This window comes from Pleurodeles waltl, chromosome 11 (assembly GCF_031143425.1).
Source record: "Pleurodeles waltl isolate 20211129_DDA chromosome 11, aPleWal1.hap1.20221129, whole genome shotgun sequence".
Taxonomy (NCBI): Eukaryota; Metazoa; Chordata; class Amphibia; order Caudata; family Salamandridae; genus Pleurodeles; species Pleurodeles waltl.
The window spans coordinates 83,695,003-83,719,819 of NC_090450.1; the positions used below are offsets into that span (position 1 = coordinate 83,695,003).

Sequence of the window (24,817 nt, forward strand, 5' to 3'; positions counted from 1 at the left end):
GGTTTAGCGGGGTGGACCAACCTGGCCTATCAGCTAGATCTAACCACACTAGGATTTCCACGTATTCTAGACCTTCTTTATGGCTCACACTTCCCCGGGAGATGGACCCAGTGACCAAAGTGGTCTTTCTTGCATGGCAGGCGGCACTGCGGCATACTTGGTGGAGCAATGTCAACACCCAACAGACTCCACTGTGACACAGCACACGGCTGAGCGAATCGGCTACATTGGGAAGGTTTGCGAAATGGGACCTCATGGGCATTTCGCAACTAAGGGATGTATGGAAGGTGGAAGGGGGATGCCACGCGATCCTTTCAAGATTTGCAATCTGACTTTCAGCTCTCCTGCATGCAGTTCTTCAGATACCTCCAACTCCGACAGGCCCTGGGCAAGCACTTGTGCTGCACAGACTCGGTGCCGGAATACAGTCCACTAGAGGCCAAGCTGCTAATGGGAGCCGTGGGGAAAAAAGGGGTATCCAAAATCTACAAGATGTTAATTAATAATGCTCCAGGCAACCTAAACCATATCAGGAACAAATGGGAGGGCAGGTTGGGACCCATTGAGGAGGCTGACTGTGTGGAAGCGCTAATGGCACCCAGAATACTGGCGGTGTCTGCAAACTGCGTGCAGTGCAGCTCTACTTTTTGTATGGGGCATACCTTTCCCCTGACCGGCTATATCGGGAGGATGTTCGTCCTTCTGCTCAGTGTCCACGGTGTGCAGGGGGCCCTGCAGATTTCTTTCATATGGTCTGGACATGCCCGCTGATACAGGTGTACTGGGGTAAGATAAATTATGAGTTTAATGTAGTGCTGGGGAGGGATTAACAGATGTCCCCAAAACTGGTCCTGCTGGGCACAATGGAGGAGTTGGAAGGCACAAGAGCCAATCCCACGTTTGTTGGTCCTGCCATGCTGGTGGCCAAGAGGGACATTGCAGCCACCTGGAACTCTCCCAATGGACCATCCCTCCAGAAGTGGAGGTGCGGAGTTGACTGGTGTGCAAGCCAAGAAAAATCAGTCTGCGAGGGGCTGTCCCCATAAGCACACAAAGGTGTGTGGGAAATGGTTGGTCTTCTCCCGGAAGCAAACAGGACTGTGTGTTTCACTACTGCATAACAATGTTGTGGATCTGTCATATGGTTAAAGGATATTGTCACTATAAGTACGACTCTAAGCTGGCTGCGCCAGGCCTTTCCTGGGTAATGTTTTGATTTTCCTTCTTTCTTCTTCTCCTTCCTTCTTTCTTTTTTCTCAACAAAACCAATAAAATTGTTCATTAAAAAAAAATATATATATATATTGTGACCAGAGTAAACCACTCAATTTCACTCTGGATAAGTCTCAGAACTTTAAGGTACACATTGTGGAAATCATTAGAAATTCCAGGTACCAGTGGAAATTTGTGACACATCAATCCCCATCTAAGACTCTAAAAATGTTCTGCAAGCATGAATGATCCCACACAATGAGTGTAGTTAACAATGAATATAGTAGTGTACTCCTTAGAGGACTTCCCAAGTCTCACTTTGCTTCTCTATGGGCAGTTGTACACTCTGCCAATAGGTTGATCACAAACAGCAGGAAATCTGTTAAGATCTCCACATCCCTGCCTCTTTTAAGTGACTCTCTCAAGATGCAAGATGACTTTTCAAACAGACTGTGTCACATATAAAGCCATTCACCTACCACACTGACCTGCCTCGCTCAAAACTCTTAGAGATCTGAATGTAACAGAACACTTGGCAGAAGGTTCTGCAGCCACGGCTGCCACAAATCTCAAGGGGAGAGAAGGGCATTTGTGGGGGGGAACAGGGACAATAAAATAATGATAAAATAATAAATAATTATATATTTTTTAAGAAAACTTAACCTGTGCTGCTGCCTCCGGCCGCGTCACTCCTCTTCTCTCTCGATAGTGTCTCAGCCGTCCCTGAGATACCAGCACAGGCCCCCACACAATCCGGGGGCTGCCCTCATGCTATTCCTAGCATGACAGCAGCACCAAGATTGGTCTGAGCAGCTTGGTCTGCCGCTCAGACAGTGCATTGGAGTCTGTGCAGTTTCTCCACCTGCTGGAGAAACCTAAGTGCGCCGGCCAGCCAAACTGACATGCGCACTTAGTGCACTCAACCCCACTCCTCCCCCCCTCTCCCATGGCTCAGCCCCACCCCTCCCTGCACATTCTGACTGAGCTAGCAGCTGAAAAATATAGTAAAATATTATTTTATTTTTCAGCTGCTGGCTCTTAGTGAGTGGGGCGATGCTCCTTCGCCATTGCAAAGGTGCTAACCCTGAGATTCTGAGTACTTCTCAGAGGCCTGTGCTTCCTAAAATTAACTAACATCAAGCCCTCCTTCTCTGGGCATGCACCAAAATCTGAAATTCTCTTTCTTTACACTTTAGAATTACACCCTCTTTAAATATCTTCAATGCTAAACTGAACACTATTTATTGCACTAATCTATTCTCCCACCTCTTCTCTAAATGTACCTCTTTGCTTTCAGTTCGTACACGTTTTGTGATATTTCCTGGTCAGTCTCTTGTATTTATAAATGTGAAAAGTGAACTGAAACTACGTAAAGTGCTCTGTGCCCTTTCAGCAGTGCTGTGTCGGGAACTAAATACCATCTTTCTTATCATCTACAAAAGAAGTTTCTTGAAGTAAATTTGAGTATAACCTTCAACATAAAGTATCTCTAGCAATTTAGCAATTGTCTTGCTGAATACAAATGTTAATTCCCCACCAGTGAGAGCATTGCACTCATATGTTTCACATATGGTGGTTTCTTTTACTCTCAGCAAAAGCCATCTGTCCCCTCTCAATTTTCTGAGCTAAATGTAATCATTCAGATTTTTTAGCTTGTCTTTACAAATACTGCCCCTTTATCCTGCGTGGTAGGTCTCCTGAATATTGAAACCACAATATCGATGGGAAACAATATTGAGGACAGAATGTGAAAAATAAAATATCAACAGGTAAGTCTAGATTTTCTATGCCTAACTCCAAATATATATATATGTACCTACCCAGTATATATAGCTTCAAGGTACATAGATGTGGAGTTAGGAACATTAAATCTATACTTTCCTATATTCACCTACTTTTTTGATGTATTCTGTCCTCGATACATTTATACCACAATATTGTTGGAGTAGGAATTCAGTACAACAACCATCCTACATCAGCTAGGAGCCACAAACCCTTGTACCCCCTTCTACTGCATTTTGAACATATCTGGTCTGCTTGTTGGTGCAAATCGCTATGGTAGTGCTCAAGTGCTGTTGAAATGATGCAAAAGGAATTCTGCCTCTGAAGTAATCTCACAGCTTTCTCTCTTCCTAAAAGTTGTCCTTGAACCTCTAGGACACAAAATGATATTTCCAAACCAGTTACAAAACTACAGTGCTACAGAGCTCTGTATGTAGCCGGTAGGCCAATGGTTTGATTCCAGCATGGATAACTGTGAATAATTGGGTTGTTGGTCGAGGCTAGGATGTGCCCTGCTCAAGCAACAGCCACAGTCCCTGTCAGAGTGAACCATTAAAGTCACTAACTTAGCCTGTGCTTAACCTTCTGGTAGCTTCAGTGCTTAATTTGAGCCGGTGGTCTCCGGTGCGGTGCACAGCACTTATTTTTCTGCGTCCGGCATTTACTGCGAGCAAAAGACAATTATGGGAAAGACAGAGGAACAGAAATGTGAAAAAGCGTCACAAAGGGAGCAAGCAGAAAGCTGCAAGAGTGAGATAAGGGGCAAGGAATGGCTGTAAATAGACTAAAGAGGCCAGAGGTGGATTTAGGATAAATCTGCCTCAGTATACTGTGCTCGCACATTTATTTGCAGCAGTTGAATGTTTCAAAGGAGATCCCCTAGGTGGCTGCCTTTCTATTGAACGTTGAGTCTCTTCTGTGCTTTCTTGATCACAGGGTTCCCATTTTATCATCACTGGACTCCAGTTCGCATGTAAATACAAGGTGACCGTGCAGCCAATCACAGTCCAGGAACAGTCAGTTGAAGCGGTGACGTTCGTGACAACTCCAAAATGCAACTCACTGAAGGTGAAAGGGTCAAAGCGTCTGCATTGCATGTCCGAAGGTAAGTGACAAACGAACATTGTACGAGATCTTACGAGGCCTAACTGGAATAAATCTAGCGTTCGCACTTCTGTTGCTAATTGTTCCATATTTTTTGTGTTCTACGAGGGAGTAGTTTACAACTAAAGACTACCTGAAGCTACACCTTCTCCCAGGGTCCTAAATGACCCTTAAGTAAATAATGGTTACAAAATAAATGCATCATGAAAATCAATAAAAAAATATCTATCTTTAGTTTTTTGTAAAAAGCTTTCCTACTTGTAATCTAAAAGGAAAGGAACTGCAGAAATATCGTGTGTTTTAGATATTTTGTAGTTTCAATCACAAGTTTGCAATTTCATAGAGCTGAAAATAACAGTGGGGGCACTGCTCGGTGAACCAAGGGGTAGCAAGTGTTAAAAAAAAATCGAGCTAATAATACAGGAATGGAGAATTCTCAAGCAAATTAATCGCTTTAGACTCTGGAATCAGTGTGTTTTCGTAGCGAGTTTTGAGCACATTCCTTAAGCAGTTTAATGAAAGATCGAATCTATGTTTGTGTTCCTTACACCTATAGTGCCTCAAATCCTGTTAACGTTTTCTTATGCTAGAGCGCCACCTGCCGTCCAGGAAAGTGATGCTGAGGCCGGAGAAACTGTCCGCCGTGTTTAGGTGTGTAAACGGATCCATTACCGGTGAATTCCACTGGGAGGTGTTGCAGCGCGACCCATCCAGAGAGCAGCTCCTGACCAGCTATCATTTCAGATGGGAGGAAATACCCGGCAGCGGTCTTCAGGACTCTGACCATGACAGAGTCATTTCCCAAACGCTGACACTCTCACCAGTAAGTGTGCCAAGGGGGTACATGTTTGCTTACAGTGTGAGGTTAGTCACTTCTGGCTTGGCTTGGGGTACCTTGCGATATCTGGAAGTGCCTGTTTGTGTTTTCATGTTTTTTTCACTCAGACACTCGTGATCCCCGGCATACATTACCTGCTGGAATCAAAAGGAAGAAACATGTATACATCAACGCACCGATGGCATCCAGAAGGAAGATAGAACAAGGTCTTAACCATGGAACTAAAGAAGGCCTACTTTACTGTTTGTTGTTGTTGTTGTTTTATGTTTTTTTTTAGGTCGAGCATAAGCGTATGGACTCTTGTAGTATACTTACTTCTGTGGGCTTAAAGCCATTTCATTTGTTCGTTTCAGTGTCATTTAAAATCCTTGCTTAATAGTGGTCAGTCATGCCTCTTTGTCTCTCCTTTTTAGGGTCGAGCACAAAGTGCTCTGTCCCTGGTGTGATCTCTCTGTGGGCTTTTAAGTACGCCCATGTCACGCCTATCAGTTTGGTTGGTTTGTGAGCTTGCCTTTGAAAATTTGCTTGATTTAATTAGTGAAAAGCATGCATACGTCATGCTTTTTCCGGTGTTTAGCCCGCCTCAAGCGCACCGGCCAACTACTGAAAACATACGAGGCTCCATGTTTTAGGTATGGTTTCTGGACTACTTTTTCTCTTTATTTCCTAGGCAGCGCAATCTCGCTGGGCAGTAGTTGAGCGCTTTGCATGACAAAGACCCTGTTACATGAATAATTGCACTTTTGCCGGTTACATGGATAATTGCATTTTTGCCGATACGTTTCTCTTTGAGCATACTTCTGTTTCCTTTTGTGTGTCTGCTTTGCGCTCATTGTGGCCGTCGGCTCGCTCATGTGAAATTGTTTTACTTTTTATTTTCAGTTTATGTGGCAAGAAAAGTCCGGTTAGTTTTGTGAAACTGTTTTACTTTTCATTTTCAGTTAATGTGGCAAGAAAAGTCTGGTTAGGGGTTTACAACGCTAATAGCTTTAACTCAAGCAAACACAAGACCCATTGCATTGCAAATGCTTGTTCTCTTTGGGAGCAGGGACTAACTACTGTATGACTACACCTTGTTCTGTTTATCTTACTTTGGGGGACTTTTATTTCTTGGTTTCCTCCTCCTGTGAGTCAATGTGCTTACAGTGCTGAGGTCAGGGGCACTGGACACGCACCCTAATGCTTCATTCATATTGCTTAAATCTCACTACCCCAAGCCTTATACTTGCTTGTACCACTACCCAATCACCCTCCTCCTGCTGTCGCTTGTTATCTCCTGTGCCACCGTGGCCGCCTGCCCGGTACCCCCTTGTTTTCTTTTGCCTCACCGTTTCACACTCATGGCAGTATCTTCCTCGTTTTCGGGCATCTTGCTGTTTCTTTGTGATGTGTGTGGGGTCTTATTCATTTGTTTATTTTTTTGCAGTTTTATGTAGCACAAACTCAGCATGAAGGTATTGAAGCGCTTGACTATTATTTTTTTTTTGCAGTTTTAAATGGTGCAATCTTGATACAAAGGTATTATAGCGCTTTAAGTGAGCACCGGTTACAAGAGCACATTCATTTTTGGTAGCAAGGGGAGAATAAGGGGGTCATTATGACCCCGGCGGTCCCAGACCACACCGCCGCTGGTGGCGGTAGTACCGCCAACAGGCTGGTGGTGCGAACCGCCGTATTATGACCGTGGCACACCCGCCATGGTCATACCGCCGGTACCACTAGGCTACCAACAGCCAGCAGCCTGGCGGTCATAACCCGCCAGGGCAGCGCTGCAAGCAGTGCTGCCCTGGGGATTATGAGTCCCCATCCACCAGCCTGTCCATGGTGGTAAGGGGGACTCGGGGGCCCCTGCACTCCCATGCACTTGGCATGGGCAGTGCAGGGACCCCCCGGCACAGCCCCAATGCGCATTTCACTGCCCGAATTAGGGGCAGTGAAATGCGCGACGGGTGCTGCTGCACCTCAACATTGCCGCCGGCTCGATTATGAGCTGGCTTCAGTGTTGTTGTGACTTTTCCGCTGGGCCAGCGGAAATGTCATAATCGGGTGCCAAACATACCACCAGCACTGGCGGTATTTTGGCGCCCGTTGCATCGGAGGTGATGTCATAATGAAGGTCTAAGTGATTTGCCCAGAATCACAGGATGTTGAGCCGTCACTGAGACTTGAACAGTGCTCTCCTGCTCCAAAATCAGCAGCTCTGACCTTTACGCCACATCCTCTCCCCTAGGGTTCTTTGTCTGGTGCGTGCAGAGTAGTCTGGGAATAACTCGTTTTTTATGGGCGAGCACAAAGTGCCCCGTCCATTCTGTAATCTCTCTCTAGGCTTAAAACCACGCCCATGCCACGTCAGTCACTTACATTGGTTCGTGGGCTTGCCTTTTAAAATTTGCTTGCTTTCATTTGTGAAAGGCATGCATACGTCATGACTTTTCGGTGTTTAGCCCACCTACACAGCACCGGTAAAGTACCAAAAAACATACGAGGCTCAATGTTTTCAGCCTGGAGACTGGACTACTTTATCTGTTTATTTTCCACGCAGTGCGATCGCGCTGCATTTTACATAGCGCAATCGTGCTGCTTTTTTTTGCTTTACAACGCTAATAGCTCTAACTCGAACAAATTAGAGACCCGTTGCGTAGAAAATGCTTGTTTTATAAAGCATTTGGTAAACGGGTTCTCGAATTTAATGGCACTGCAAAGCAGGTGCCATTCTTAACAAAATCATTAAAATTAATTTGCTTCAACCTTGCGCAGATGAAGAGGTGAAGGATGTAATCTGTGTCATTCTCAATCTGTCAGGACCTCTGCAGTGGGTGCATTAACCAACTGACTTGAGCAGAGCTTAACACTAGGCAATTGCACTTGCTCTTGATAACCTCCAGAAGGTCACCAACCAAGCACATAGGCTAGTTTTTGGCAAGAAGATGGTGAAGGGTGTTGTTTCCAAAATGGTGGAAGAGGAGTTGTGACTACATACCCAGCATTTCACTGCCTCAGGCTTGATACCAAAAATCATGTAGCCTTTGGATGTAAATTGGGCCTCTTCAAATAGAGTTCAGTTAGCGCAAACTCAATACAAAGGTATTAAAGTGATTTACATGAGCACCGGTTACATTACAAAAGAACACATTCATTTTTGGTAGCAAGGGATGATTAAGTTATTTGCCCAGAATCACAGGATGTTGAGCTGGCGCCAAGACTCGAACCATGCGCCCCAGTTCCAAATTCGACAGCTCTGGCCCTTACGTCACATACTCTGCCCTAGGGTTCTTTATCTGGTGTGTGTTGGGGCAGTCTGGGAATAACTCGTTTTTTTATATAGCTCTTGGTAATACAGGTTCTGCCATTTCATAGTGATGATCCAGTACTGCAGGAACCTCACTTGGCACCATTTGTCTAGGTGTAAAAACACTCTATCGTCCAAATCCAGGCTTCCTGTTCCACTGTGAGTGGTCCAGATGGCGAGTCCAAGACTTCAAATTTTAAGAAGTCACCCCAACAAACATAATTCTGACTTAAAAACCATCAACCAGTGCACAAATGTATGCACCGAAAAGGCACCATCAAGGCCCAGGAGATTCAGGTACACATATCTGTTCTACAGAGTCCAGTCCTTAGCCGAGGGCTGTCGTAAGACTATTAACCCAAGGCAGTGCTTTACATAGATACAGAGTACCAGCCCTTCTGTATTTCCATTTAAAAGACTGACCCAATGTCACAGATGTCGCCTGGAACCTATCCTGTCGGCCCACCTACCACTGAAGCTCTGTTTCACCAATCTGCACACATTTGAGGCCTCCTGTTCAGTTAAGCTGTCTCTTGTTATTCTTTTTGTGTACAGTCAATGTTTTTAAAAGTTAGGCTTGTATTGCCTATGTAGAGGAATAATTCCTTTAAAAGTTTAACTCACAGAAATATATGGCTGCCCCATTTTCTTTGCTCCTAAATCTTTTAACCCTCTCATTCCCTAGATTAAATGCCACAAAGGTGCCTCTTTGTGGCTTGTTGGGTGCTATAGAAGTTTGGGTAAACACACTAGAAAGGGTTGCATCTCTAGGGTATCACAGCCAGTACGAATGAGGCAAAAACACTCCCAAGATGGCTGCCTTGTTGCGTCCTCCCTCTTGCAGCGGCAGGCATGGTAAGGTTGCTGTGGCACCTGGCATGCATCCACTATACTCCAAACCAAAACACATAGGTAAAAAACATTATCATTTACAATGCCAATAATTCTAACTCTCACAAATGCGAGACCTATTGCATGGCAAATGCTTGTTTTTTAAGAAGTGAACATTATGAGGGAAATAATTAAACATCTCTTTCTCTCACGAGGCGTTTGGGCCTTGGTCTTCGCATATTATAGTCATACCTGCTTCATTCACATTTATGTAATCTTGGTTTTTGAACCTTTTTAGGGTCGAGCCTGCGTTGCATGCGCTCGCGCATGCGTATCGCAGTGAGACACTTTTGTATTTAGAAAAGGGCTCAGAGCCCTGTCAACTTCACGTCAGTGTTTTTATTGGTTTGTGGGCTTGCCTAATAAAATCTGCTTGCTTTCATTAGTCAAAGGCAAGCATACGTCATGCCTTTTCCGGTGGCTAGCCCTCCTCGTGCGCAGCGACCAAGTACAGAAAACATGCGAGGCTCGCTGTTTTCCATCGGGCTAGTGGACTTCTTTTTCTCTAATTTACGAGCGCGATCTCGCTTGGCAGAAGTCGAGCGCTTTACATAGTTAATTTTACTTTTTCGGGTTGTGTACATAAATGCACTTTTGCCCGATAGGTGAAAAGTCGGGTTAGGAGTTTACAACGCGATCAGCTCTAACATGAGCAAACGCGAGACCCGTTGCATTGTAAATGCTTGTTTAAAACTGTGGGCTAGTTGCTATGGAAAATTCTGCCTAGGTTGTTCTCCCTCTACGCTTGGGCAGCAATTTCCATTTTATGAAACGTTTCATTAACTTGCTTTTCAGACATGCATTTTGCGACATCAGCGCTTTTTAGGCTGCAGCCTGCCAGACAGCAGAGCTGTCTGATTTGCTAAAGACATCTTGGTGACTTTAAGAAAGTTGACATAGGAATGCATTCCGCTCGTTGATTACCTTTGGCTTTGTGGTTTGTAACACACACTTTTTGCCTTTTCAAGTGTTGCTTTATTTGCTTTAAGCTCTCCAGGTTCAGTTTGTTTCTTCCAGTTGCCTAAAACGTGTTTTCTATACCCTTCAACAAATTCCCTTTCTCTTAATAATCCTTTAAATCTTGTTCTTATCTCCTCACATTTGCTGTGCATTCAAAGACAAGGTCAAATGTCAGTGCAGTCTGCCAAGGGCACTTGTTTCCATTTCTTTCTCTGACTTCAAAGTGAGAGGATTTATGTGCTGGATACTGGGGGTAAGAAAGAGATTTTTTGTAGCACACAACAACATTTGAATGACCTGTGTAAGTATTTCAGAATATATCTGAATTATGAATGCACAAATGAACCACATTTTTTGTTATTTCTAAAGTGTGTTGGAAATACTTTATTATGATCAAAACGAACCATTACACTAGGTGATGCAATTTCCACAAATGTTCTTTTATGCACTCTATAGTTTCATTATTAAACCTGTATGTCTTTGAAAATGTATTGGTCATTTCAATTAAAAATGTGTTGTCAGTAATGGTATTGTGTTACCACACCATGAATACTCCACTCTACGCCACTCCACTTTTCCCCAGTCCACACCACTGCACTCTACTCTGCACCACTCCACTCTACACTACCCCATGCCATTGCACTCTGCACCATTCCACTCTATCCCTCTGCACTCTATGCCACTTCACGCATCACCTCTTTACCTATACCACTCTACGCTATGCCAATGCACTTTTCGCCACTCTACCAATCTACTGTGCACTTGCCACTGTACTGTACACCACTCTTCAACATTACACTCTAACGCACTGCCCTCTATGCAGTACACTCTACACCAATGCACTTTACTCTGTAATACCCAACTCTATGCCCATGCACTCTACGTCAACCACTGTGCCCTCTCTAATCTACTCTGCACTACTGCACTCTGCACCATTACACTCTATGCCACTCTACACAACGACACCCTACCCTGCACCACTCTACTCTACGTCACTGCCCTCTACGCCACTCCTCTCCACTCTGTGCCACTGCACTCTATGCCAATGCACTCTGCACAACTCCACTATGTCTCTGCACTCTGCGCCACTGCACTGTACATCACTGTACTCTATGCCACTGCTCTCTACCCACTATACACCACTGCACCCTGATACTTTACTCTGCAACACTGCATTCTCCTCCAGTGAATCTATGCCACTCTACTGTACTACTCTACTGTATGCCACTGCACTCTATGCCAGTTGACTCTACTTTGCACTTTACACCACTACTCTCTATGCTACTCGACTCTACTCTGCACCACTGTCCTCTTCATCACTTTGCTCTAAGCCACTACACTCTACACCACTGTACTCTGCACCACTCAATTCTGCGCCTCCACTCTGCATCACTGCACTCTACTGTGAACTACTCTAATCTACACCACTGCATTCTATGACACTGCATTATATTACTGTTGAATTCAATACCACTGCACTCAATGACCCTGCACTCTATGCCATTGTACCCTGCAACAATCTACACCAATGCACTCCACACCAGTTCACTCTACTCTATGCTATTCTAGTGAATGCCACTCTACACAACACCACAATATGCCACTCCAGTATACGACACTCTATACCACTCCACTCTACAAATCTTTAATCCATTCTTCGCCATTCTACTCTATGACACTCCATGCCACTCTCCTCTATGCCACTATCTTTTAGCCATGCTCAACAGCAGGCACTCTGGTGAACAAAATGGCTAAAACATATTGGCAAAGCCAATTGCTCTTACTTAGATGAGACCTATTGGCTTTGCCAATGCTTGTTCTCTTCTGTCATCCAGCAGTGGGGATCCGGCGGTGCTCTCAAGGGGCAGTCAGCACCAGCGTACATGCTAACATTTGAGAAGAGCAAAGTGGGAGGTAAAAAATAATAATTGGCAGAATGTATTTCACAGATAGACTACTATTGAAGCAGAGGCAATTCCAAGAGGTAGACAGCCAAAATGAGACATTTCTGGCTTAAAAAATATTGGAGTCTCCCGCTTGAATCAGATCTATTGGAATAATTGCATCAGACTTCTACACACAGCCACACAAGCATGTCTTTCAGGTTAACAGGAGTGAAAGCTCTGACTGGAACTAGCCACTTTCACTACCATACCTGTTGAACCGGTAAAAAGACAAACAGGTCCAAAACATACGGCATAAATATACATTTTAGTAAAAGGGGTTTTAGAGGGTTTTTCAGTTCTGTCATGCTCTGTTAGTGTCCCACCATGAGGAAGCCTCAGAAAAGAGGTGACAATGACATGTCAGCACATGTTTGTGTCTAAAGACGGCTGCAACCCCTGAACCGCATGCAACAACAACAGGCACCTGCAAGGCAATATTTCACCATGTGCCCCACCCCACATGTTACACCTCTCCTCCCTCCGCACAATCACACTCAGACCAAGACAACACAAGCACCCACACCACACGTGCACAACGTATAGATCTCACCTTGTACACATTCTAGAGACTCACAAACGACCAACCACATTTCAACTCATGCTTATTAACAAGCATGATGATGTAATACACACATCGCCATGGGAGACCTCATCCCAGACCGCAACCTTCATGCACTCTTCATCCAAGAAATTTGGCTTGCATCCGCATCCTTAAGCATTCCGGATGTCTCTTTTCCCACAGGTTTCATTCAATGTGCACACCGCACACACAGGGCCACCCTGCCATCGTCAAATGCTCGGATCTTGTACTTGAGGTGAACTGCAACGCAGATGTTCATAGAGCTCCTCACATGTAACTTTTCACTCTCCATAACCCAGTCTACCACCTTCCACCTCATCTACTGAGCTACTACAGAACCAAGAGTTCACACTAGAGTACACAAAACAAAGAGTTCATATATATAATTTGAGAACCCCTGCATCGCCTCATCAATCTGACTCATCCACACTGCCCTGCTTGAAGACATCAACCTCTCTCGCAATACCAACAACAAAAATACAATAGACACCCTGTACATTCTCATACACATTCACAACATAGAACAGCAGGTCACTGAACCAACACACGACAAAGGCAAAATATTCAACTTCAGACTCTACTTGAACAATTATCCAGTGCAAATGGCTCATACCCCAAATTGACCACTCCACCACCCCTGAATTGACCACTCCACCACCCCCATAACCATGGTGTATGCCCAGTCAACACTTTAATGCCAACTCAAAACAGAATAATTAACCTTCAGTTTCTTCAAGGACTTCTCCATCGACAATCTACAGCACAAACTCAACTCTGACCCCTTTATGACCCACCAGATATCCAACATCAATATCCTTATGTACATCTTCAATGCATTCCTGAAAAATATGTAAACATAAATGCATCAATGAAAGCGGGCTATAGCATCTCTAAACCTTCAGCACTTTGGTACTTCTAAGACCTCACCGACAACAAATGCAGCATTCCAAAACAGGCAAGAAATGATAGAAAAGTAGAGCATTGACAACCCTGAACTAAAAGAATCATCAGTCATAGCCTTCATTAGCAAGATCATAAGAAAAGCAGTCTACAAACCAGTTCAAGAACACAGTAATATCAACCATCGCTACCATAACTCCAGGCTTCAGATCATTCTGCCCCACTAAAACTTGCCACTTTACAAATATCAGGCAGTGCTCTTCTGACCTCGGATGACAATAGCCCCTGCCTCCTGATACTTCAAGGCTTATTAAACACCTTCAACACTATCATCCATTTTACCCTCATCCAGTCCTTAAAGTTGTCACTGGGATTTGCAGGCACTGTCCTTCACCGGTTCTCTTCCTACCTGTCCAACTGACACCAGTTCATCAACATGGGCACATCTAGATGCCAATAGCTTAACATCACCAAGGGACCACCTCAGAGCTCATACTTCTCCACAGTTAACTGCAACCTCTACATTGAGCCCGTTGGTGGCCATACTCACCTGTAACATCATGAACATTCACTAATATATGATGACACAAAACTCTACCTGAAAATCTCTTCTGCTTTCAACATAGAGCGACTCAAGTTCAGCCTGTGACTGGGATGTGTAGCACTTACTGGGAGATCAACCTCACAAATTCCTCCTATTCTCCAACCAAAACAAACAACTAGTAGAAACCTGGTTTAAAAACATATTCTGGACTGATCAACATTCAACTGTTACCTAACAAGTTTCTCAGAATCTCTCAATCCTCAAGGAATACATTAATAAGACAACTTAGATGGCATGCTACCTGCTTTCTCTACTAAATAAAGCAAAACTGTTCTTCCTTGAAAGCAACTGCAAAGCTACTGTCCAGGGCCATGTAGTCTCCAATATTGGTGCTGGTAATACATAAAAATATAGTGCTAGCACCCTTCTGTAGGTTAGACACACATGTATCTTTTCCATTGCTTTCCTAAGTTCACATTGGAAGTTATGATCCTGCACCCTACCACTACCTTTTATGAAGACTCTGTGATAGCTGTTGTGAACCCCAAATGTCAAACAGAGTTGCAAGAAAAGGTATACACCAGAGCTTTGCAGATGCAAGCCCATGGATTAGAAAGTTAGTCTATACTCTCACTGATGGTCAACTGTCATCTAAAAGTGGAAAGTAGCAACCATTCTTGTACAAATAGACAAACGGCTGAGTACAGTGGTCGCTGGATGCATGATTAGATTACAAGAGGTGTTCAAACATACCTTCAGGGTGAAGTCCGTAGAGAGGACAAAGTGCCCAGGCTGACCAAAGTGTTGACAAATGTGGCATGTAAAAGGAGAGGAAAATAACTTTCCAAAGGAGCTTCCATAAGCCAGATCACAGGTTGTTCATCAGCATGTGCCATAGGGCATACTAGTGGGACAATACCATATACAAGCACGTGCACATATTTAGGCCACATGTGCTGAGAACGTTCTAGCATAAAGAGCTTGGCATGAGGACAACAAATACATTGTTTGTGTTTGGAGCTGCTGAAGCATTTCTCCTTCACAGCATTATGCTTTAAACTGAGTCAGTGAATCTTTTGGCCCAGAATAAGGGTGTGGAGGAAAGGTCATCATATTTCACCACAAATCAATTCAAATACGACAATATGACCAATGCGGCCACACAAGGAAAACTCTGATCTGAAATAAAGTTAAGGGGTTTTATCACAAGCTCAAACTAAAAAATGTAGACAATTCTCAAGATAAAATTATACAGATACAGAATCACGAAGAGTTGACCAAGGCGACAGAAAAGATTCAAGCGAACTAGAATTAGCAGAACTAAACATTCAACGAAAAAAAAACAGAACATCAGAAGAACCCCCTGATGTACAGAGAACAAACGCCGTTCAGTCCTTACAAGCATTAAGGCAATTTAAAGTCATCCTAGTTTAGCTACTTATGGTAAGGGAAAACCTACTGATTAGACAAATTAAGGGGTAGCATGTGCTGAGCTAAACACATGCGGGTAAAAAGGTAAAAAGCACAAAAAAATGGAAAAAAATCTGGAGTAACACATAACTAAAGTGGGCAAAAAGTAAGTAAAAAGGAAGGCATCAGCATTTCAGAACCTCAGTCAAGAGTTTTCTTCTTTGGGTCAGGGAAAAAGCTCAAAGTCTCAGCAATGCATTTCAAAGGGGCAAGGGTAGAGAGGACTGTACCTTTCAGGGTCCAAGGGGTTCAGCAAGCAAACGAATAGCGGGGAAAATCTGGTCACAGGGAAAGTATGGAGAGTGCTGCAGATCCATCTGGAGAACGGTATATTAAAGCTCATAGGGCATGATGATTCATCCATACATCACTCCATATGACACAAAAGATGAAAATGTCCCATGACAAGCATTCATATGACACAGAGTGCAACATAAGTGAAAGTTTCCAGGTTCTTCATACAAAACGGCTTCCATCTTAGCTCAACGATTCAAATTGAAACAAATGTATATGTTGACAGCTCTACAGTTCTTGAATGTACTATGCTCAAGGCCAGATTCACAAACTCTCTGTGTGCAAAGCAATACAACATGTAATACCAAGCTAGCTTTCTCATGAGAATTATGTTTGAAAGAAAAGTTCACATTAGCAAGAATTTCTAAACATTTTCTTCAAAGTCAGGGAACAGGGCCTTGCAGGCTTCACACAGGCTAGGCCAGTGAATTAAAATGACACATTCATTTGTGCAATTAATACACCTTTATCATTCAAAATATTAATTCAACATCAATAAACGTTATCAGTATTCATGTTACAATAGATTTAAAATGATATAACTATCAATACATTTCTATATAATGCAGAGCTACAAAGTTCGACTTTTACATCTAATATTTTAAACATTTGTCTTTTAAAAATCATTGTCGGTTTAGTGCACACTACCAATTAACACCATGAATTATAACATAAAGAGTAATTAATGCTATGCATGAAACTTAAGTGCTCTACTACATGCCTTTCTGCTATCAGCCTATAGTGAATCCATGTTAATATGGCTTTCAGTGCACCGCTTTTACATCAAACTATTAGTACTTTGGTTAACATAATGCATAAGCTGTCACGTATAGATGATCACTGAATTTCTGCAACATCAGAACACTAGGGAAAGGGCCATTTAATGAGCATGTAGGGGAAAACTGACCAATAGTGTAGCGACTCTGAAACCATGCACAAGCTCTAATTAGCCATTCAACACATTTTATTGATTCCTGTGGCTCCATGGGTGTGGGGTGGAATGGGATCCTGTATTAGAAGTTTTCCTTAAAAAGAAGAGCATGACCTCCTTTACTAAGGCAAAGATGGATGAGTTACTATGTGGGTCAGGTGGGAGTGAGACATAGCTCTTTATGAAAGACCGACAAGAGAAATGTTGACTCAAGAGTCGCTGTAATATAGCTCATTGCAGAGGGCTATACCTGTATTTAAGGACCCTGAACACAAGTTGCGGCTCAGGCCGATAATGAAGCAAGAGCCTTTAACAACAGGTATAGCCTGAAGCAGAAGGACTATGAGGCTATTAGAACATTGCACTTACTAAGGATAGCATGTTCTAAATTAAAAAGAGAGAAACAGAAAGACGGACATTGGAATGTTGGTGCAGAAGACTTATACCAGCCATTATAAGCCCGGAGCATCTCCATTGTCTTTAATGGAGCTCTTATCTTTCTGTGGTTTAATATAGCTTTATAGCATAGTATTAAAGGCCTGTTCCAGCATAAAAAATGGCCAGTATCACCCGCTACTGCAGGCTGTAAAGCTATTAGAACATTCTTGCCTGAGAGGGCAGAATGTTGTAATTCGTAACACAAAGGTGTCACGGAGCCAGAGGGGGGTTACAATCCCCTTTGGGCTCCGAAGCTTTTGTTTACAGCTGTTGCTGTTAATGTTCTACAGCTAACAATGCACACAGGGCCACGGCTGTTAGATGTTGAACATTTGCAGCAAGAGCTCTAAAAAGGGGCTAAAGTCACCCCTGGTGCTTCCCGACTTGGCTGAACTGCTTTTTGTAGTTCAACCAAGCCAGGGGACCCAGGAGCTGCACAGCATCCAACCCTCCCTCCATCTTTAGCCCTAGTATGATTGAGCTACAGGAGGAGGGAAGGGTGAAGGCTGCATGTGTCCCCTGCATAGCCTCTGGCTTTCTTTTTCCTCTGCCCAATTAATATATTTTGAGAGGCAGGGAAATGAGAAAGGCAGATACTCTGAATTAGAACACTGAAATGTTGAGAGCAGCGGGCCTATACCAGTTCATATAGGCCGCTGCTGCTCCATGGTCTTCAAAGGAGCTCTCAACATTCCAATGTTCTAATTGGGATTACAAGACATTCCCTTTGCTGTGAAAACAAAATGGCTTCCCGATGTTGAGAGCTTGTCAGTCTGATATGCTGGATAGTGAGGGGAGGCTTTCATTTGGACAGACTTTGTAAATATGCATTGAGCTTCTACCTGGAGCCAGTGCAATATGTAATGAGGACCGATGAGATGTGGTAAAAACAAAGCAGGTGCCAGATATCAAATATGCTGCCGCGAGCTGTATTGCTTTTGTCAGTACCAAATGGGGATTTATTGCCTGGTGACTGAAATGTGATTTACTAATATTTGAAAATACTCTAAGTTGTTATGAAGCCAACATAACACATGCGTGCATCTAATCAATCAATTTTCATTCTCTAGGCTCAGTTATTTGTGGTGATTGACAGTCTCAAACCATTAACCCTCTATCATGTGGAAGTTCAAGTGCTTTCAACAGCTGGCCATGGGCCAGCGACAACGAAGACGTTCTGGACACCGGCACTTAATGAAACAGGTTTATAAGGTTAGTGATCAACTGGAATAGAAATGTATAGATTGACCTCAGAAAAGAAACAGATTTATGCATTTCTCCACAATATTTTCTGTGAGCCATTTCCAGGAACGTGATATTAGCCCACATATTTTACACTCACTCTATACTGACCTCAGTGATCTGGAGGACACCTCCTCTGGCTGAACTACGGCCGGTTAGGCGGACTAGTCTTTGTATTTTATCAGACACATCTGATACTGCACCAATAGTTTTTTACAAAATCAGGAGTTCCGTAACACTTTATTTTATGATTAACACAGTACAAGCAAACATACAGAAACTGATGGGGGAACACCATCACTGTTGAAGGTCTAACCTAAAATATAAAGCTACTACCATCATTACTACCCCACTTCTATGTTTTCATAGTCTGTTTCTATTTTTTTTCTAGGAGAAGGACTGCATTCTGTACCCACTGTAACATAAATTGTGGCTCAAAGAAATTTGAAACTTTATCAATGGAGTTAAAAATGGCCACTTAGTAGAAATCAGGGGCATCATCTGCAGATCAAGTATCTTACAAAGGTCAAGAACTGAACACCTCTGCATTACTTTTAATAAGTACATAAAATAATACAGCACAGCTTAAATAAACAAGGATGACTGGAAAAGGAACAGAAAGCGACCAGCGTTACTTCTGGCTCGCCTCAGCAAAACCACACCTGTACTTGGATCCAGATCGGAACTACAGAGTGATTTAGTTGTAGCCTATTAAACCTGTTGTGACCAGTTGTAGAGAAGGTTCCGAACAACGGCACTTCTAGGAGCTGTGTGCCCAACCTGAATGTGGTCAATGACTGAACAATGACTACCAACATTGGAGAATATTTTGGGTACAGAAATGGGATATGCTCCACCTTCTACCTAGATGCTTAAGACACAAGCAAGTTTCAAAAGGAGAGCTGCAAAATATCTACAATATGGCTGAAAGCATTGCTCTAGTATAACTCTGGAATGGCCAAATGTTGGGTTCGTCACCTGCAAATGATGCTGCCTTTTGGTATGCTCATACTAATCTTCTGTGGGCCATCTGATGAAACTTGGACCTCTGGTTGTGGTTTAAAGTTTGCTCCATCAGTTTGCATTTCACAAAATAAGCCTGCAATTGCACCATTGGGTGTCCAACTGAAGCATGTTGTGTTGATATTGTCACTGGAGTGAACGTTTTCAGCAGAACGGATGAGGACGTGAGGAACTCCCAAACTGAGCTGTTGAAGTGTTGTCCTTTCCCATTGAGGTCCAAGAACAACTGGCAAGACAGCATGTACAGCCCGGTGGTGTCCGCAGATCTCTAGTCTGCACACAGCAGTGACGTCTTAGCCATTATGGGATTGAACAAAGGATTACTCTAGTCCTTTAAAGCATCATGTGTGACAAAGTGTGCCTATTCGGTGCCCCTGCTGTCCGCCAGGAGAGAATTCTATTTTACTAAACTGCATTCATTTGCAAACACATTTTGTCTATTTCTGTTGTTGTGTCTGTGTTAAATGTCTAGATTACTTGATCGGACTATGATTTTGGCTCATATTTACATTTTCTTAGCGCCGCATTTGCATAATTTTTTCAAGCAAAAGTGGCGCAAACTAACAAAATCAAATTGTATTTTGTCAATTTGTGCCACTTTTGCGTAAAAAAAAGTCACAAATGCGGCGCTAAAAAAGTATAAATATGGGCCTTGAAATGTAATCCAAATGTTTCTATAAAGTTAAAAGATGGCAAGTTAATATTTTTTAAAACCCTCAGCCCTGAAGTGATCAAAATGTGTAAATATTTTTAATGTATTAAATGCTGCATTGTTTAGAAGAAATGAAATATCCAGCTAATTCAAAATTTATGGAAGGATTATGAATTTGGATTGGGAATATTTTTATGTATTGAGTGTTTCTAAAACATATAATATTAAATGTTATTATCTCCAAGACTGAGTGTCCATTCTGATATACGTTTTCCTTTTGTTGCTTATTTAAAGGTCTGTTGCCACCATGATCTCATACAGCCAAATTGGATTTGAAGGAATATGGCACGGCCTATATCTCATTCAAGTGTCTTAGACGCTTTGTTTGCAGAAAAGGCTGCGGTGTGGTTTGCACGCCTTCAAAAGTCTTCTTATTCGAATATGGAAGGTGCTCCAAAATGTGTCTACACCTGGGTGTGGCCTTTTACTTAGTTCTTAATCTTTGTTTAGCTAGCACACATTTTGTACCATTGATTTTCATATTATGGTAGAGAACAAATATTCCTTCCCAAGCCACCATATTTTTTGCTCCCAACCTTGTGTGTTATGAGCTTTCTGTAGGCTAAAAGTGGTCTTGATAATGATTTTCTGTTTGCAAGTCACATGAAATGACAAATAGTAATCCTCATTGTGGACGAGACAGTCTGGTTCCTACCCACGTTTCGTTTTATACTATATAAAAACACAAGCATGGCAAAACCAAGAGTTATGGCACTAGTTGACAGCCTTTCAACTTGTTTATAGTTTTTTGTCTTGGTTTTTGTAAAAACGAATGGTTAAAACAAAAATATTTGTTGTTTTCTAAAAGCACGCATTTTCGCTGGGATAAAATTCCGAAGCATACACACAAAGGGCCTCATTATGAACATTGTGGTCCAGACCACCATGCCAGCATATAAACAACAAGAGAAGACCGCCACAGGAGGCCCTCCGCCACTGCCAGGCTTCCGCCGACAGCCTGACAATGACAGATTTCTCTATCCGACGGGGCAGCGCTGCAAGCAGATAGAGAACCCTTGTTCCTCCAGCCTTTCCCTGGCAATTTTCCCCGCCAGGGAAAGGCTGGCATAAGGTAATCTCCAGGGCCGCCATGCACAGCCCGTCACGCAGGTCACTGCCCGAATTATGGGCAGTGATTGGCGTGACGGGTGCTGCTGCACCCACCACACTGCGGCATTGACGATGACTCCATGTGGAGCCGTCGGCAATGTCCAGGTCCAGCATTTCGCTGGACTGGCTGGCGGAAACATTATTTCCGCCAGCCGGTCCAGAGGAATGTTAATTATTTGGCCGGCAGGGTCTCAAGGGGGCTGGTGGTCTGTGTTCAGACCACAAGCATGAACACGGCGGGGATTCCCGCCGTGTTCATAATGACCGCCTAAGTCTCCCAAAACACTAGATTTTACTACACTCAATTTAACTACCTACGTATGTCCTACCTCACACCACACAAACTAAACAGGATCCATGGGACGAACGATAAGGGATGACTAAGATGAAGGGTACCTGATGTTGATTTTTGTACATTTGACCTGGGCTTGCTCTCGAATGGCACAATTTTGGCAAGGAGTAATAGGCAAGCTGCAGCAAACCTTTAGCTGCACTGATCTCCTTAAGTTGAAAATATGCTTATTAGGTTGATACCCTATTCCTCAATCAGCAAGAGTAACAATAAAGTTCCTGAATCGGGCACTTGTCCTCGGTCAAAGGGCAATTGCAACGCACTGGAGATCACCTGGGTGTCCTCCTCACTGCAGATGTAAGGGGGAGGTTGAACGCTGGATGCTGGCAGAGGAGCCAGCTCTCAAAGACCAAGAGCGTAGCAACCTGCGCAACGCCCAATAGGAGCCAACTGGGCTACTGCCCTTTCAAACTGTTGAGGGTGGAAAACGCTGAGCCTGTTACTCCATAATTCCTATACAGGACAGGGTAGGAACCCAAGGCCACTGCACAGTGTGAGATGCTGGTAACATGAATGAAGGTCTGAAAGTGGAGTAGATCTCATTATTGACACATGAATAAATTGCCCAGTAAATGTTAATGAGTATTGTTATCGTTCACAATGTACATTTTACTGGACCATTATGGCATTGTTGAGACATTACGGACACCGGTGAAAAGAATGCCAGCTATTCTAGGTGAGTGCTGATATGCAGGAAAGCACCGACAGGAGTAGTCAACTATGCTACTTGATTTTTCTGTGTAATGCACCACATGCAATGTTAATCCTGATTTGCAACAACAAGTACAACCATGGTTATACGTTTAGAAACCACTTGAAAATCAATTAAACAATTAAAAAAACACGCACACATACACACATACACACACACACACACACATTGCCATAGAGGTACCTGGGACTGAAGAGAACTGCTTTGTGTGTGGATGTGCTTCTTGTAAAAGAGCAGAATGCCCTCACTGAAGCTGGAGTTAGCTAGTGGATGAAGTGGACTGACCCATTACCCTACACTGTAGGCTGTAGTGGGTGAAAGAAAAATGTGAATTACACAACGGACCAATGTGTGAAGAGGGCTGGCTGAAAGTCCCTACAAGTAAATGTAAATATATAATTTTAGTTAAATACAATTTTAGTTAAATAAATTGTGTGAGGGCAGGCATAGCCCTTCCAGGTGTGAGTGACCAATCCTCCCCTCCCTCCTTGCACAGATGGCTCATCAGGATATGCAGGCTACACCCCAGCTCCCTTTGTGTCACTGTCTAGTGAGAGGTGCAACCAGCTCAACTGTCAAACTGACCCAGACAGGGAATCCACAAACCAGCAGAGTCACAGAAATAGTTTAAGCAAGAAAATGCTCACTTTCTAAAAGTGGCATTTTCAAACACACAATCTTAAAATCAACTTTACTCAAAGATGTATTTTTGTGAGCTCAGAGACCCCAAACTCCAAATGCCCATCCGCTCCCAAAGGGAATCTACACTTTAATCAGATTTAAAGGTAGCCCCCATGTTAACCTATGAGAGGGACAGGCCTTGCAACAGTGAAAAACGGATTTAGCAATATTTCACTGTCAGGACATATAAAACACATTACTATATGTCCTGTCTTAACCATACACTGCACCCTGCCCTTGGGGGTACCTAGGGCCTACCTTAGGGGTGTATTACATGTAAGAAAAGGGAAGGGTTAGGCCTGGCAAGTGGGTACACTTGTCAAGTGGAATTTACAGTTAAAACTGCACAAACAAACACTGCAGGTCTGAGACATGATTACCAAGCTACTTATGTGGGTGGCAAAACCAGTGCTGCAGGCCCACTAGTAGCATTTGATTTACAGGCCCTAGCACCTCCAGTGCACTTTACTGGGGACTTACTAGTAAATCAAATATGCCAATCATGTATAAGCCAATTACATACACATTTTGTAAAGGAGCACTTGCACTTTAGCACTGGTTAGCAGTGGTAAAGTGCCCAGAGTACAAAAACAGTAAAATCAGAATCCAGCACACATCAACAACCTGGGGAACAGAGGCAAAAAGTTAAGGGAGACCACCCCAAGGATGAAAAGTCAAACACAGCACATGCAAAGGATGCCTCTCATCTTCATCCATCCATCTCTTGGACACTCACTTCCATGGCACTTGACCATTTACAGGATCACATCCAACACATGGAGGCATGTATCATGTCATCCATGTGTGAGAACTCTGCAGGCTTAGCTCCCCAGTACCCTCAAGCAGATAAGCTGTCATACATCTGTAGCAAGGACTGGAAAGGGGATGTCTGAGCTTATGGTGAATATATCAAAAAATAATCTGTAGTCAAAAGTAGTTTCTATCAAGTTTGAAGAAGTCATTTCCCGAAGGCAGCTTACTGCCAGAAGAGTATTTCCCAGCAATTGCTGATACTTTCTCCTTGGATTGCTCTGTTACATTGCTAGTCTATTCAATCTAACTGTTTAGAGTATTTGGTGTGTAGTTCAGTACAAAGGTTTACCTTGCAATACCCTCTCTCAATAAACCCTCCAAACAGATGCTGGAAAGGCTAACCTTCATTTGCTTGCAGCACACAACCATCCGAGGCCAAATCACTACATAGCTTAAACACCAGTTGTCTGAGCTCGTTTCACCACTCTCTCTCTTCATCTTTCGGTTGCTCCTTCCCATCTACCTTCAAAACTCACAAAAGAAATATGTCATGAATCAGGAATCCTGTTGACCTGGCTTACACAACACACATCTCTGACATACTACTTACAAGCATATTCATGAAAATAGTCCTAATGTGCCCAAATTATATGTTTTCTAAATTTTAAATATGATCATCTGTCTTCCCATACAATGATGAGCACGCTCCATGCAACTCATCGACAGTACAGAAATGTTCTATTGCACAACACACTATTGGGCCCTGTAGTGACTCTGAGCTACACAAAATATGTCATTAATCTTGGGTTGCTTCTTGCCATAAATGCACTGCCCTGGGGTGCCAGAGATTTGCCAGAAGTTACTAGATGGACTCACGACATGGACAGATGCACAGCGATGGGGCTCTCATTATCATGGCTGGTGCTGATCACAAAAAACATGAAAGTTCTGATGTCCTAGATGCCCTACTTCAATGTAAATTTGTCAGCCTCAGCTACAAGTAAGGGCTACACTTGATCAGTGTGTGTGTGTGTGTGATTGTGCGCTCTTCTG

The 24,817-nt window shown here is 43.2% G+C and overlaps 1 protein-coding gene across 1 annotated transcript in view; it reads left to right on the top strand.

The window, feature by feature from the left end:
- Nucleotides 1–20,340, top strand: part of LOC138265432 (anosmin-1-like) — a 134,490-nt gene extending 114,150 nt beyond the window's left edge. Inside the window, exons 11-14 of the mRNA XM_069213132.1 lie at nt 3,931–4,099; nt 4,689–4,921; nt 18,250–18,391; nt 18,813–20,340. Coding sequence (XP_069069233.1) covers nt 3,931–4,099; nt 4,689–4,921; nt 18,250–18,390 — 543 coding nt within the window. The 3' untranslated portion in view covers nt 18,391; nt 18,813–20,340. The remainder of the gene's footprint in view (nt 1–3,930; nt 4,100–4,688; nt 4,922–18,249; nt 18,392–18,812) is intronic.
- The last annotated feature ends 4,477 nt before the right edge of the window (nt 20,341–24,817 follow it).